Raw genomic sequence first — 17,491 nt, 5'->3', positions numbered from 1 at the left:
TCTCATCTTGTTTAAATGTCTCCTCATTTTTTTTTAGTTTAATTCCTGGGTTGATTCTCACAAAGTGCTTATGGCAAGTAGCTTTATAGGTAGTATTTAGAGCCCTTAGGAAATAACTACTTCTCAGAGGTATCTTCCAGGTGTGGCTGGCTTTTGTGCTTTGAGTCTGTTGCAAGATCCTACCTCTTCAATTTATTGAGGATGAGAAGTTGCTGCCTACTTGGTCCAGCCTCTGGTTTTTTGGCACTGGCCTATAGTATTTTTAAAGGCCCTAGGCAATCTCAATCTTGATATAATAGGAAGAACAACTGATTAGCTCAATTAGCTTGATTATAGTGATACAATCAGCAATATCAATAGCATCAAACATAACCTAGAAAATTACAAACTGTGGTAACTATTAATTTTGCCACTAGATTTAATTAATTTGACCACTAGATTTAATTAATTTGAACTAGATTTGTGGTTATATAACAAAATCTAAAATGAACCAGAAAGTTGTATGCAGTAAATAAGCCCACAATATGGTGATTTTTACCCTTAGAGAGAAGATTTAAATGGGTTTGAGGGGAAAATGGAGAAATAGAAGAAGAGGAAGAGATTAATAGCAAAGCTGGAAGACAAATGATCATGCAAACTTTGGGAAACTGATGAAGACAGGAGGGCAAGAGAGAAGGAAGAAATAAAAATAAGAACAGAGGGGTGGGGGATTTAGCTCAGTGGTTTCGCTGCCTGCTGTGCAAGTGCAAGGACCCAAGTTTGATCCCCGATACCAAAAAAAACAAAAAACAAACAAACAAAAGAACAGAACAGAACAAAAAAAACCCTAAAGTTGAAGGGAGGGCTGGGCAAGGGTGAAAAATAAGAACCAAGAGAGATTATGTAAAGGTGCAAATTTCCAATGATGAATGTCATTATATTGTATACCTAAAATGTACCAATGATTAGAATGAATAATCAATAATGCAAAATAGGAAGAAAAGGTCCAAAGGGGTAGGAGTAGTGGGAGGGGTAGGGGAAAGGAAAGAAGGGAAAGGAAAAATGATGAGAAATGGAAAAAAGGGAAATAAAGTCTTTGTAAATAGGGAAGAGTGGAGGGGGTGAAGGGAGAGCTAGGAATGGGAAAAAAATAAGAACCAAGATGCATCATGTAAAGGTACAAGTTCCCAATGAGAAATGTGATTGTGTTGTATACCTAAAATGTATCAATAAAAGAATTTTTTTAAAAACCCTAAAAACTATATTCACAATCATAAAAAAAGAACAAACAATGAAGAAAAAACAAAACAAAACAAAAATCAGAAAAGAGAAAAAAGAAGAAAATGAGAAAAAAAAAGTCCAATTCAAGGTGTGTCTCTCCTGTCACTGGTAGACAATATGGGCAGACAGAGTCCAGGTCCATGTTGATTAATCCCAGCAAGCCAGGCATGGCTTTATGGTGAGGTAGAGCATAATCCAAGCAAGTCTGCACTTTTAGTTCCACTGAAGTTCAGGCTGTTTTCTGGCTGTGAGGCTAGAACTGGATTTCTTGAGCCTGCAACAGTCTGTGTGCCTCTGGCTTGAACTCAGCTACCTGCTGGCCTGAATTTGGCCACATGACCTGCCAACTTGAACTTGGCACCATCACTACAACACTGGGAGTCACTAGATGGAGCCAGCCTGCAGCTGTTCTGAGTTCCACACTCAGTTGGTCCCTCTCAAGGATGACTATCAGCCAATCATGCGCTCCTGGAGGACATCTGAACTGGAATAACTCACCAGCCACTGCAGTCTGTTGCATCCACTGCTCCATTCCACTGGTGCATTTGTGTGTGGAAGCCTCTGGGGTCACCAGTAGTCACCACGCATCTGCAAGTTCGAGCTGCCTTTCCCACACAGTGAGTCTGGGCTCAGGGAGAAATCACCACCTGCGGCCTCCCTCCTCTCATTGAAGTCTCTATCTTCAATCTCCCCAGGCCCTTCAATTCTTGCCTCAGATCCTTCCTGGGTCCCAGGGACCCACTTCCCTCCTCCTCACACCACTATGTTCCAGTGTCCCACTTTGTAAAATTTAAAAGGCATTTAATACAAAATTCTCAAATTTAGAAAAAATATTTCTAGCACAAAAGCAGTAACACTCAAAAAGGAACACATTACAGTACTAAAAGTTGGGCAGGCTCACATTCACTGATTCTTTCTAGAATCTAGGATTTGCCTTTGGAGATTTAAGACCTTGGCCTTCCACCCTAGGCTGTTATCAAATTGTTGGCTGGAATATATTCTTCTTATTAGCCTAAATGTAATTCTTCTTGAGCTTTAAACTGTACTGGGTAGAAAAAAGAATTATTGGTCTAAGAACAGTTGAATTCATATAATTTTTATAATTTCACTCATAGACATTCTGACTAAAAATCAGCAAGTACATGAAAGCAGATATCCTTGTATGTGGCCTTCTTTCTGCAACATTTGGCTGGCATGAGATGCTGCACAAGCAATACAAGTTGGAGGGAAGCTGCCTGAGGATTCATCTGAGTGATCACTTCCATGTCCTCCTCCTTAGCTTTCTCTTTGCTGCCAAAGACTCTAGGACTTTTCTCTATCTCTGAACAGTTGGAGAAGAAAAAATATATCCTCTTCTATGGTTGATAAAAATAAAAAGCCCCCTGCCTTGCCAGCTGTCATGGCCCTTCTGCCTTCCCTCTCTGATATTTTACTGCTTTGACACAGGGTCAAATCTCAACTCCTTGTGTCTTGCACATGCCCTGTATGACATGGCTCACCCCAGTGGCTTCATACAGGGCCTTTGGCCTCATAGTATCACCAGGCTAGCATGGGCCCTTGGTTTAGTGATAATAGAAGTTAAAACTAAATAAACAGTATAAATTTACAGGCAAAACTTTAATTGTAAAGCAAGAGAAAATAAAGGGGTGCATAGGTCTGACAAAAATCAAGTCAGTCCCTTAACAAAGGAAAGTAATAGAATATAGGGGGGAAAAGGTTCAGTATGAGAAACTGAAGGGGTCATAAATCTGAAGAGATAGATCAGAATGACCCATTTACAAACTAACAGAGATCAGTTTTATATGGTGCTATTGTTGCTGTGGGTGGACAGGTTTATAAGTTCTTATCTGCAATGAACAAAGAACTGGACATGACGTGATAATAAGGAAAGAGCAGCAAAGTTTAATTAGGTGATGGTACACTCAGAGTGAGTGGGCTTATGCCAGCAGAAAGGAAAAAGGCACAAGTGCTGAATATGCTGGGTTTAAGAATTTAAAATGTTGTGCTGGGTCTAAAGAAACTTCGATTGGGTCTTTCATAGTATGATTGACAATGTGATTAACAGGGTGCTGAGTCATGTCAGCTATATCTACTATTTACGTTATTTTCCATAATTCTCTGCATTATAATTAGGTATGGCAGATGCAGTCCATATGTATGAACCCTTAATAAGCTCTGAGTGAAGAAAGGTTACTACAGGTCAGATTGAAATGTCTGGCAAATTGAAATGTTTGGGACTTTGGAAGGTGAAAGGCAGGGCCATGGGTCTTTATCTTTCTTATCTCTGCCTCAAAATTGTAGGCCTTAGGACAAAGATTAGGGAGGCTGTCCCTGGGACATTGTCCAGATTCCAGTGAGTGGGGGAGATTGGTCCCATAGTCCCAGTTGTATTTTCTGTATTACTATCTATATGAAGTCTGGTGGATTATTATCTCAGTCCTAGTTTTGTAGCTCTGGAGGAATCTTCTTGACAGAAAAATTGGTCCTTGTGAGATAACTGTTTCTGCTTGGAAGGGTGACCTCACCAAGGGGTGGTCTGTGAGGCTTTTTATTAAAACCAGAATATTATAGGTTTAGGAAAATAGCTATCATGGCTGAAAACTTTTAGGCATCTCTCCAGAAAGTGGGTCTGGAATGAGGTGTTGTAAAAGTTGATTAACTTTAACAGATGATGTCCTTGTAAATCTTTTGGTTTTTGGTTTTTGGTTTTTTGAGGATCCTGCTGTATAGTTCAGGCGGTCCTTGAACTCGTTTTGTAGCCCACACTGGCCTTGAACTCACAGCCATCCTCCTGCCTTACCCTCCCAAGTGCTGGGATTGCCTAGCTCATAAATCTTTTTAAAAAATAAAAAACAAACAACAAACAACAACAACAAAAGGATCTTGCTAAGTTGCCCAGGCTAAGCTCAAACTTTCGACTCTCCTGCCTCAGCCTTCCAGATTGCTGGTATTACAGACATGCCTCACCATGCCTCGCTGTTCCTCTAAATCTTGAAAATTACTTTAGTTACTCTTATCTCTATGAAGGGGTGTGAAATAGGCTAGGCAAACTTAAATCTAATAAACCTTGTTTTTGCCAACTTTTCCTAAACCATTATAGTAAAAATCACTCTAAGTCCCTGAAGGCCTCAAAAGAAAACACAAATCATGCTTTTAATGAATAACAAATTAAAGGCCCAGGAATTAGTCTTCTGTCTCTTCAGTGGTCTCTGACCATGTCAACACAATGGTTCTGTTTACCTTCATATTTCGTTTTCTAGGGCTGCCATAACACAATGCCACAAATATACAACAGAAACTTACTGCCTCACAGTTCTGGAGATTAGAAGGCCAAGATCAAGCCACTGGCAAGGTTGCCCACCCCCTACAAAAAAATTAAGAAGTAGAATCTCTTCTGTGCCTCTCCTAGTTTCTAGTGATCTACTGCAAACCTCTGGCATTCTTTGGCCTGTCAATGCCTCACCTTGATATCTGCCTTCACATTCACTTGCTATTCTTGTGTGTCCTCACATTATCTTCCTTCTACATGTGTCTGTCTCTGAGTCCAAATTTCCCCTTTTCAAGGATATCAGTCATTTTGGGTTAGGGCTCACCCCAATGGCCCCATTTTAACTTGGTTGACTCTGTACAGACCCTTTTTCTCCCCCTCCCTTCTGTTTCTTTTTATAAAAGACCCTTGGGCAAATAGGCCCCTCCATCTTTTTGGAGCTAGCTTTGAATAAATCCTTTTGCCTTTTTAACCCAAAGATATGGCCTCCTTTGACTTGGTCAGCAGTGAGCAGATGAACTTGAGCACATGAGTCTTTGAGAGCATTTCTATCTGGTTATCTATTCTAGGCCCAGAACTTTACAGAATGCCTGTCATAAACAAGTGCTCAATAAATATTTGTTCAGTAGTCAAGTAGGTGACAATGTTAGCTTTCCATCACTGTGACAAAATACCTGAGAAAATGTACTTACAAGGAGGAGAGATTTGTTTTGGCTCAGTTTCTGGGGCTTCAGCCCATGGTTTTGGGGCCTGTGGTAAAGCAGAACATCATGGTGTGGTGGAGCAAATCTCCTCACCCCATAGTGGCTGAGGAAGCAAAGCGAGAGAGAAAGGAGCTGGGACCTCAAAAGCCCCTTCAGTGTCATACTCTCCAGTGACCTGATGCCCTTCCAGTAGACCCTATTTCTTAAATGTTTCACCACACCTTTAGTTCACCATAGGCTGGGGGCCAAACTCTTAAAAGGTAGTCTTAGGGGGACATTCTAGACCCAAAGCACAGTAGTGATCTTCTCAGTTCCTCTTCCTCAAATCAAATAAGATGAGCTGTGTACAGATTCAGGCAAACACTGAATACACTTTTGTTCATCAATCATGTTTAAATTCTAATTAGAGTTATTTAAAATAATTTTAAAACATGAGTGATGGTATACTTGAGTGTAGCTTTTGTTTGTACCAGGCATTGAACTCAGGACCTTGTGCTTGCAAGGCAGGCACGGTGCCACTGAGCTAAATCTCTGGCCCTGGTATACTTGAAAAATAGCACCAATGTGTGTCACAAGAAGCTTAAAACAGAATCTGAAGTTTCTCTGAAGAGCTAGGATATAAATATCTAGGATTCACCCTCAAAAGAACCTCCCAAAGCCAAGCATGGTGGTGCACACCTATAATCTCCACACTTGGGAGACTGAGGCAGGAGGATTGCCATGAGTTCAAGGCCAGCCTGGGCTATAGAGTGAGCTTAGGGCCAGGCTGAACTACAAAGTGAGACCCTGCATCAAATAAAAAAAGACTTTGTGTGTGAGGTGAACATAGCCAGAGGTGCGACCAGAGGCTGAACTTGGGATCAGACAAGATGGCCAGGCTGCCCTGCAGGATCATCAAGGAAACTTAGCATTTGCTGGCAGAACCAGGTCCTGGCATTAAAGCAGAACCAGATGAAAGCACCACCAGTTATTTTCCTATGGTCATTGCTGTCCCCCAGTATTCTCCCTTTGAGAAAGAGACTTTTAAACTTGAACTATTTCTTCCAGAAGAATACCCAATACCAGCATCAAAAGTATGTTTCATGAGCAAACTTTATCATCATAATGTAGACAATTTGGGAAGAATACGTTTAGATATTTTGAAAGATAAGTGGTCCCCAGCACTGCAGATCCACATAGTTCTGCCCTCAGTCCAGGCTTTGTTAAGTGCTCCTAATCCAGACGACCCACTAGCAAATGATGTAGCAGAGTAGTGGAAGACCAACAAAACCCAAGCCATAGAAACAGCTGGAGCATGGACTAGGCTATGTGCCATGAATAGTATTTAAGTCAATACCAATCATCAAGTTTGTGTCACTTCTGTTCTGCCAAGACTTCTTCCTTCTTTGTTTGCATTTAATGGACACAGTCTTAGAAACATTACAGAATAAAAGCCCAGATATTTTCAGTCCTTTGGTGAGTAAATGCACATTAGCAAATCTATGTCTTGTCCTGCCTGGTTCACTGTTGTAAAGCATGAGCTAAAGCTAGAAGTATCATTTGGATTGTTGTGAAACATTTAAAAGTAGTGACCCTCTGCTTTAATTAATTTCCCCCACTGTGGCTTAAATATAAAGCCATGGATGAAGGTAGTTGTCACGGTTAGCTGCAGGGCTATGGGTGTTCTTTATTTTATTTTATTGCTGAGGGGAAAGGTAGTTTCAATTTTATGACACCCCCCCCTTTTAAGGCCAATGTAAAAGTGTTTATTAAAATTAAGTGTTAAATAGTTATTAAGCACCCAAAATCTGCACCCCCAATCTCTTCTTTGGCACCTCTTTTCCTTCCAGGCACACTATACATTACACATCCAATTTCAAGCTGAGAAATTGAACACAGGATCTGAAGAAATGGCCATAATCTACCGAAAACAGAAATGTGGACATTTTTATAATTATTACTTTTACAGTTACAATGCACTTACAGATTCATCTCATATATTATGTCCTGAAGTCAAAGCCCATTAACAAGCACATAAACACAAACTTCGACAATGCTTGGTGATTATTTCCCATAGTTTGTCTAGAAGACCTTTCTGAATATATGTAGTTCCTTTGTATAAATAGCACCCCTACTCTGCTTCAGTGAGAGTGCAGTGCTACCCAGAAATGGACAATGAGGTATTTCGTTGCAACTGATTCACAACACCACCACAGAAACAAGTCAAAAGAACAAATCCGCACTAAGAGCTGCTCCCAAACACATCCCTAGACATAAGACCCAGAGATGGATGCCTAAGGACTTCTCTCCTCCTCTGATAAACAAGAACCCTGTTCAGCAAGACATACACAGTCAACACTGGAGTTGTCAGCAGATTCCATGAAAAGACTTCATGGAAGATGACAATAGCAGCATGGTAAGTACTTGGTCAGACAAAAACCTATAGCTATAAAAATGAAAGAAAGCTATTGTACAAAGTAGAAAAAATAAAAGAAATTCATTATCTTAAAATGCCATAAATATATAAAATGCTAAACTACTCATATCACTTAAGATAAAACTTAATTCTGGAAGCTGGGGATGCGTCTCTGGCAGAATATATCCTTACCATGTGCAAACTTATGATTCCCAGCACTAAAAAGCAGTTTATAACAAACTTCATTCTGTGGTATCTCTGATTCCCTCACCTTCCTTAATCATGAAAGGTGCTAAAAGTATAGGCTTTCTGCTTGTCCCATGAGTGCAAATCACTGGAGCATGTGTGGGAAATCAATTGAGTCTTCCAGAGACTGATTAGCCATGCATGGTGGCACAGGCCTATAATTGTAGCAGTTGGGAGGCTGAGGCAAGAATAGTTAGGGCCACCCAGGACTACAGTGAGTTCCAAGGCAGCTGGAACTACAGAGCAATGCCATCTCAAAAACTCCCCTCTACCCCCCAAAAAAGACTTCAATCCCAGGACCTCTCTGCCCCATACTAAGTACACATTCCTCAGCAACTTAACCTATGCCTAAGTTTCCTTAGCCTCATAATGAGAAGAGAGTATGGTGGTTATATGCTCAAAAGCCTCAGAGACAGCACGGGTCATTCAAATAATGGTGAGAGGCACTAAGGACTGGATCAAATACAAAAACACAGTCCCTATCTACTGGTGTCAAAATTCAGCTGTTTCTACTTTATTTAAAGACTATGCTTAATCTGCTAATTTTCTGTAACTTGTGACTTCCTGAGATAAAATCTAAAATTCCTTTTAAAGTAATGTTCTTTGGCTCTGTGATAATACATATTGCAAAACCAAATTCTGTTAGTATTCAGTAGTGACTGGAGGTGATACATTGGCTTTGTAAAACCCACACTGTTCTCATGCTGATACTTGTCAAGTTTTCAAAAGTAAAAAGTACTCTCCTGTGGTTTAACTAGAATCTAATCACGAGGAAACAGACAAATGGAAGAGACTGCTAGACAACTAACTGGCCTCCTTACACATAGTAATGTCAAGCCTGGCTAAATACACCCCCACCCTGAATTTGGGAGGCTGAGGCAGGAGGATACCAAGTGCAAATGCAGCCTAGACAACTTAGAAAGACCCTGTCAATCAAGAAAAAGGGAAAGAAAAATGAAAAGGACAAGGATGTACCTCAGTACCACTTAAAAAAAAAAGTTAATGTCACAGGAAATTATGCCAAGGACCCTGGTCCAAATTAAAGGAAACTGACATCATGATAACCAAACTGGTGCTCCTGGACAGAGCAGGACTGGACCCTGGATGAAATGGCAGCAGGAAAAATTTGATAAAGAACTACATGTTAGATAATCATATTGTATAACATTAAATATCTTGGATATTCTTGACCTCCAAAACTCAGTGTCAAGTGGTTTGGAAAGATGGTGCACATATCCATTCTAAATCAAAGGTCACAAAAGAATAACTGCTGTACTTAGATGAAGCTCATATGTGTTCACTTTTCTATTCTTTTAATTTTTTTAAAAGCCAAGTCAAATTATTAAATATTCAAACTTGCAAATCCTCAATGCCTAATAAGTAAGTATTAAATGCCATTAAATTATGAAATATTTGCAAAACAGAACACATTTCACAAAGCTTAAAGAATAAAAAAGGTAATAGGACACACATGTGTAAATACCGAATAGTTTCTCTAGTGTGAAAAACTGAAAGTGTAAGTAAGGACTAAAAGGTATAATAGATAATGTGAAATAGGAAGAAAAGGGGCAAAGGGGAAGGGGAAGTGGGAGGGGTAGGGGAAAGGAAAGAAGGGAATGGAATTAATATGAGAAAATGAAAAAATGGAAAAAAAGTCTTTGTAAATAGGGAGGGGTGGAGGGGTTGAAAGGAGGGCAGGGGAAGGGAGAAAAAAAAAAAGAACCAAGAGAGTATGTAAAGGTGCATATCTCCAATGATGAAGGTCATTATATTGTACACCTAAAATTTACCAATAAAAGGATAATTAAATGTAAAGGGGGAGAACCCAACAAAAAGAAAAAGTCATGGCAATGACAAGTCAATACGTTTCAGTTATAACCATCAATGTTAATGGCCTCAATTCACCAATCAAAAGAAATAGACTGGCAGAATGGGTCAAGAAGCAAAATCCAACAATATGCTGCATACAAGAAACATACTTAATTCAAAAGGAAACTCATGGACTGAAAGTTAAAGGGTGGAAAACAATACTGCATGCGGCAGGAACCTGAAAAAAAGTAGGAGTAGCTATCCTCTTGGCAGATCAGGCAGATTTCAAACCAACACTGATTAAGAGAGACAAAGAAGGATACTACATCCTTGTAAAGGGAAGAATCCAAGAGGAAGAGATGACAATCATAAATATCTATGCACCAAACACTCGTGCACCCAACTATATAAAACAAATGCTAACAGACATGAAAAGTCATATATGCACTAATACAATTGTAGTGGGGCACCTCAACACCCCACTGTCACAAATAAAAAGATCAACTAGACTAAAAATAAATAAGGAAATACTAGAACTCAATTGAACTCTTGAACAAATGAACTTAACAGATGTTTACAGAGTCTTCCACTCCACAAAATCAGAACACACATTCTTCTCAGCTGCACATGGGTCATTCTCAAAAATAGACCACATACTCACACATAGCACATGTTTAAGTAAGTGCAAAGGAACTGAAGTTATCCCCTGTATATTATCAGATGATAGTGCAATGAAATTGGAGATCCATAGCAAAAGAAACCCAAAAAATTTCATAAACACATGGAAATTGAACAACACACTTTTGAATAACCATTGGGTCACAGAGGAAATTAAAGAAGAAATCAGACAGTTCCTTCAATTAAATGACAATGACAGTACAACATATCAGAATGTATGGGACACAATGAAAGCAGTCTTACGAGGGAAACTCATAGCAGTGAATACGCATATTCGGAAAACAGAGTGAGCCCAATTAAACAACCTGATGCTGAACCTCAAGCTTCTAGAAAAAGAAGAGCAGGACAACCCCAAAGCTCATACAAGGGAGGAAATTATAAAGATCAGAGGAGAAATCAATGCAATGGAGACTAAGAGAACGATACAAAAAATCAATGAAGCAAAGAGTTGGTTCTTCGAAAGAATCAACAAAATTGATAAACCTTTAGCCAACCTTATCAGAAAAAGGAAAGAAAAGGCCCAAATCCATGCAATTAGGAATGAAAAGGGTGAAATGACAACAGACCCAGCAGAAATCCAGAGGATCATCAATACCTACTTCCAGAACCTATACCCCAATAAGATGGACAACACAGAAGAAATGGACAGATTCCTAGATACATATGAATTACCAAAGTTGAACAAAGAAGACCTAAAAATTCTGAACAACCCAATAGCAACTAATGAAATTGAAAAGGTAATTAAACACTTATCAACTAAGAAAAGCCCGGGCCCTGATGGCTTCATTGATGAATTCTACCAAGACATTTAGAGAGGAACTGCTGCCACTACTGTTGAAACTCTTCAATGAAATTGAAAGGGAAGCAATACTCCCAAATTCATTCCTGGAAGCAAGCATCACCTTGATCCCCAAAGCAGAGAAAGACCCAACTGAAAAGAGAACTATAGGCCAATCTCACTAATGAACATAGATGCAAAAATCCTTAATAAGATAATGGCAAACAGAATGCAGAAGATCATCAAGAAGATCATACACCCTGATCAAGTGGGATTCATCCCAGGGATCCAGGGATGGTTCAATATATGAAAATCAATCAATGAAATACACTATATCAATAGAGCCAAGGACAAAAACCTTATGATTCTCTCCATAGATGCAGAAAAAGCATTTGACAAAATCCAACATGCATTTATGATAAAAACCCTACAAAAAATTGGAATAGATGGTCTCTACCTCAAACTGATAGAAGCCATCTATGAAAAACCAACAGCCAATATCATACTAAATGGTCAAAAACTGAAATCCTTCACACTAAAATCAGGAACAAGACAAGGATGTCCACTATCACCACTCTTGTTCAATATAGTTCTGGAAACATTAGCCACAGCAATTAGACAAGAGAAAGAAATAAAAGGAATAAAGATAGGAAATGAAGAAGTCAAATTGTCATTATTTGCAGATGACATGATACTCTATATAGAAGACCCCAAGAACTCCGCCAATAGTCTTCTAGACTTAATAACCAAATTCAGTCAAGTAGCTGGTTACAAGGTCAACACACAAAAATCAATAGCTTTCCTCTACACAAACAAGAGACTCACTGAGAGAGAAATAGGGCAAATAATTCCTTTCATAATAGCATCCACAAAACTGAAATACCTAGGAATCATCCTAACGAAAGAAATCAAAGACCTCTTCTCTGAAAACTATGGCACTCTGAAAAGAGAGATTGAAGATGATATCAGAAAATGGACAGACATCCCCTGATCCTGGGTAGGAAGGATTAATATAGTGAAAATGGCCATACTTCCAAAATTGCTATATAGATTTAATGCAATTCCAATTGAGATCCCAGCAGCATACTTCATGGACCTTGAGAAAACAATCCAAAAATTCATTTGGAACAAGAAGAGACCCAGAATATCAAAAGCAATTCTAGGTAACAGAGACATGGCAGGGGCTATCATAATCCCCAACCTGCAACTCTACTACAAAGCTACTGTGACAAAACAGCATGGTACTGGCAAAGAAACAGACCTGAGGACCAGTGGAACAGATTAGAAGATGCAGAAACAATGCCACACACACTCAGCCATCTCATCTTCGACAAAGGAGCCAAACACCCTCACTGGAGGAAATATACCCTCTTTAATAAATGGTGCTGGACAAATTGGGCTTCAACTTGCCAAAAATTAAAACTAGACCTATTATCTCTCACCATGCACTAAACTAAAATCAAAATGGATTAAAGATCTAAATATTAAAATAGAAACCCTGAACCAGTTGGAGCAGAGGTTAGGTAGAACCCTTGAAGACATCAGTGTAGGAAAAGATTTTATGAACAAAACCTCAGTTGCCCGTGAACTAGCACAAACAATCAACAAGTGGGATCTCTTCTTATTAAAAGGCTTCTGCACAGCAAGGGAAACCACCAGCAGTGTGAAGAGACAACCCACAATGTGGGAAAAAATAGTCACCTGCTCTCCCTCAGACAAAGGTCTACTATCTCGAATCCATAAAGATCTTAAAAAGATCAGACCTCCCGAATTTAAAGACCCAATCCAAAAATGGGCATCTGAAATGAGCAGACATTTCTCAGACAAGGAAGTAGAAATAGCAAATAAATACATGAAAAAATGTTCAACATCACTGGTCATTTGAGAGATGCAAATGAAAACAACGCTGAGATTCCACTTCACTCCAGAAAGAATGGCTGCTATCATGAAATCAACCAATAACAAATGCTGGTGGGGCTGTGGGGAAAGAGGAACCCTGCTCCACTGCTGGTGGGAGTGTAGACTGGTGCAAGCACTGTGGAAATCAGTATGGAGATACCTCAAAGAACTAGGACTGGAAGTCCCATTTGACCCCGGTATTCCACTGCTGGGGATCTTCTCCAAAGAATTAAAAGAATCATACCACAGTGATATATGTGTGCCCATGTTCATAGCAGCACAATTTGTGATAGCTAAAACTTGGAAACAGCCCAAATGCCCATCAACTGGAGACTGGATAAAGAAAATGTGGTTTTTTAATAAAATGGAGTACTACTCAGCCATAAAAAATGAGAAATTGGAGACATTTATAGCTAAGTGGTTGCACATTGAGGCGATACTCTTAAGTGAAATAAATAGGACACACATGTATAAATACGGAATAGTTTCTCTGGTGTGAGAAACTGAAAGTGTAAATAAGGACTAAATGTATAATAGGCAATGTGAAATAGGAAGAAAAGGGGCAAAGGGGAAGGAAGTGGGAGGGCTAGGGGAAAGGATAGAAGGGAATGGGATTAATATGAGAAAATGGAAAAATAGGAACAAAATCTTTGTACATAGGGAGGACTGGAGGGGTTGAAGGGAGGGCTGGGCAAGGGTGAAAAATAAGAACCAAGAGAGACTATGTAAAGGTGCAAATTTCCAGTGATGAATGTCATTATATTGTATACCTAAAATGTACCAATGATTAGAATGAATAATCGATAATGCAAAATAGGAAAAAAAGGTCCAAAGGGGTAGGGGTAGTGGGAGGGGCAGGGGAAAGGAAAAATGATGAGAAATGGAAAAAATGGAAATAAAGTCTTTGTAAATAGGGAAGGGTGGAGGGGGTGAAGGGAGGGCTAGGAATGGGGAAAAAATAAGAACCAAGATGCATTACATAAAGGTACAATTCCCAATGAGAAATGTAATTGTGTTGTATACCTACAACGTACCAATAAAAGAATTTAATAAAGAAAAAAGAAAGTAATGTAGGCTGCTAGGCCCTGGGGAAGGACATGAGGAACGACTGTTTAGTGCAACAGTTTCGGTTTGTGAAGATAAGATTCTGGAGATGGACGGAGGTGATGGTGGGGGCGCAAGAATGTGAATGTATTCAGTGACCCTGAACTGAACCCTTAAAAACGGTTAAAGTAGCAAATTTTGTTATGGGTATTTTACCACAGTTGAAAAAGAAACTTTATGGAAAAACAAGACTGCCAGGATGCGTTCTGGAGAAGAGTGAAGATTACAGATGCTCTTTTACACAATGTACATAACACCTAGTGGGGACCAAAACGAATTCGTTCTCTTTCTGGCCAAAGCTGCTAGGTAACTGATTACATGTAATTCAGATTCAGGAATCACTCTATTAAACAGGGGGAAACTGTGCAGCAATTTTAATTCGATGATAACGATGATTCCTTGGCTCTTTTGCTAAAAAACCTTACTTTAAAGACGGACGTGGGGGGAATCCCCCCCCCCGTTCCTCAAAACCTCAAAATCAGAACAGAAAGATGATTGCAAAAGCAGAGACGGTAGACATGAAAGCACGCCTTCATGTCTACCCCTCCCCCTTTAGCTTCTGAGAGCTGTCTGCACACACTGTTGCTATCATATCACCAAGCCTTAATTGTCAGTGAACGAGGGGCTGCATCCCAGTGGTTTCTTACCGCCTGAGGTTCCAAATCTACGCAACGTGGACTGGCGCGTTCTCAGTGCCCGAGAGCGTCAGAGCGCGGAGAGCGCGTTTAGCTCCTTGTTGACTCCTGCTCTCTTCCCCTCGTCCTGCTCATCTTTCTTTCCAGCCGCTCTCTTTTCCCTCTTTTGCTCTTTAAAGTGGTGACCTCGCCCAAGTCCGCTGCAACCCATACATTCTTCGGGGAGAGAAATCCGAGCGGCGTAAGAGGCGAGAAGCTGCGAGGAACCGCACCCCGGGAGCCGCCCCCAACTCCTTCCGCGCTCGGGTAAGGAAGGGGCCGGCTCCGCACGGGAACAACCTCCGCGCCGTTCCTGCCAAGCCAGCCGGTCCACCAAGGCTCCAGGGTCGCATCGGGTAACCTCGCTGGCCCAGGCCGGCCTCCGGGGGGAGAGGAGGGCCCGGCCCGCCCGAGCCCCGCCCCTGAGCCTGGGCGCCCAGGCCGGCCAGCTGCGGGCCTAGCTCGTCCGCACTCGCACCGAACGATCGCACCCACGCCACCGCCATGAGTCCCGGGGCCCCGCCGGTGCCCGCGCTGCTGCTCCTCGCGCTGGGCGCGCTGCTGTGGCCCCCAGCTGGTGCCTGGGAGCTCACGATCTTGCACACCAACGACGTTCATAGCCGGCTGGAGCAAACCAGCGAGGACTCTACCAAGTGCAGCAACGCCAGCCTCTGCGTGGGCGGCGTGGCGCGGCTCTTCACCAAGGTGCAGCAGATCCGACAAGCCGAACCCAACGTGCTGCTGTTGGACGCCGGCGACCAGTACCAAGGCACCATCTGGTTCACCGTGTACAAGGGCGCCGAGGTCGCACACTTCATGAACGCCCTGCAATACGATGCTATGGTAAGACTGGAGCTCTGGGGGTAGGAGTCCCAGCTTGGGAGAGAAGCCACAGCAGATGGTCCTGGCAGGCCTGGGACCGGGACGCAGAGAGAAGTGAGGGCAGAGGTATTCGCTGGCCAGGTTGCCAGGTCAATGCCTGCAGGTATCACAGAAGTACCTTGGATGATGGTTTTAAACTGAAGTTATTGGGACCTTACAGTGGGCGGCGGGTGCTTAAAAGGAGCGGGACCGTGCTCTGCCTACGAGGGCCTTCAGCTGGGATGCATAGGAACATTGACCACTATTTAGGGGCAAGGACTGAATTAGGTCCCTCATGCGTCTCTTTTACTTCCTGGTGGATCTTCCAAAGAATGTATAGTCTCGATTTTATCAGGGAAACTGAAGGACAAAAACGCTGAGCAAATAATCCGAATCAACCAGCCCCCAAAGAGGAAAACACAGTAAGAATAGACACCGGATCTTTTTGACACAGAAGCCTGATAAAATCAGAGCCTTTGTAGATTTCTGGCTCAACTGTTTCTGTGTGGCCTTGAACAAGTTATTTACTCATTGTACCTCAGTATGGTTATCTGTAATATGGGGCTAATAATTTTATCTACCTTATAGCATTAGTCCCCATATAGTATGTTCTCTTTAAATGTTAGTTCTTATTATTACCAGACACTGCAGGATATGTTCAAAAGAAAGAAACTCCAGAGTACCAAAATGCTGAAACCAGGATTTCCAAGAATTTCGGTAAAATAAGTTTGACAGCAAAGATTTAGGAAGAGAGCCCAATTTAAAAGACAGGGGCCTTAAAACACATGAAGAGTTTAGTCCAAGCTCCCAGTATTCTATTAAACGTGATGTCTCTTGCTTGTTAGGCTGATAGTAAATGGGACAGAAAGGGATTACACGGTAACAAATAAATATAATGGATATTTGTGTGTGTTGGTGGCTGTCTAAATCAAACCATTACCCAAGTTTAACCCCGTGTAAAGGTGTAGAGTAAAAGGATTCAGCCAGATGTCGAAAAACTGGGAATAAGAAAACTTAAGAACTCTGGAAGAGAAACAGAGGGGAGTTGTGAGGTCCACGTGGCTGGAAGATGTGGCCTGGCGGGTCTGCTGCAGACTGACTGTACTTTGTACATGAAGAGCTCAAAGCTCAGAGGTCAGGACAGCACAGTCCTGTGTTTTTCCCCCTTTGGAAACTTGGAAAAGGGAGGACTGTAAAAGGCAACAAGAGGATTCAGTTGTTTGGGGTCCCCAACAAGAAATCTTATTTTAGAGAAATGAAGGGAGAGGAGGCACCCTCCATTCCAACATTTGGTTTAGGGGTTAGCAGCAATGCTTAAAGCAGCAGCCACAGCAGTTCAAACAGGCCACTAAGTGTCCAAGCTCATGGGGAGGGGTCATGCTTACCACATCTGGACTCCGCAGAAGGAAGAACTGTGAGTCTGAAGAACTCTGTGGTCTCTTGGCTTTCCTGTTTCCACAGCTAGACCTGCCTGTGGCTTTGCAAGCAATGATGACAACATAAATATTTATATCATTGAATTGTTACTAGTTTAAGCTTCTACTTCCTCCTGCAAGGGTGGAATAAACCTTATGTGAGTTTGTTTGGATTTCATACATAAAACACAACTTTGTAACATTTTCTTTTTATGGCATCCCTTTCTCCACCATTGCATAAACTTTTCTTGTTAAAATAATGGAAAGTTCCTAATTTTCCCCCATGATATTTTATCCCTTTTTAAGCAAAAAATGAGCTCGTGGTGTTAATCATCATATCAACTGCTTTGACAAGACGGTTGACTGAGGCTCAAGCTATCTGCTACAAGTCTCAGCCCAT

At 41.2% G+C, this 17,491-nt stretch overlaps 1 protein-coding gene across 1 annotated transcript in view; it reads left to right on the top strand.

The window, feature by feature from the left end:
* The first annotated feature begins 14,833 nt into the window (after nucleotides 1-14,833).
* The window catches only part of Nt5e (5'-nucleotidase ecto), a 68,515-nt gene continuing 65,857 nt past the window's right edge, over nucleotides 14,834-17,491 (top strand). The window contains exon 1 of the mRNA XM_004860246.4: nucleotides 14,834-15,658. Coding sequence (XP_004860303.1) covers nucleotides 15,320-15,658 — 339 coding nt within the window. The 5' untranslated portion in view covers nucleotides 14,834-15,319. The remainder of the gene's footprint in view (nucleotides 15,659-17,491) is intronic.

This window comes from Heterocephalus glaber, unplaced genomic scaffold, assembly GCF_053883595.1.
Source record: "Heterocephalus glaber isolate CG9 unplaced genomic scaffold, H.glaber_assembly_v1.0 deba00001523, whole genome shotgun sequence".
Taxonomy (NCBI): domain Eukaryota; kingdom Metazoa; phylum Chordata; class Mammalia; order Rodentia; family Bathyergidae; genus Heterocephalus; species Heterocephalus glaber.
Note: the sequence above shows the minus strand (reverse complement) of the source record. Positions and strands in the feature narration are given on the sequence as shown.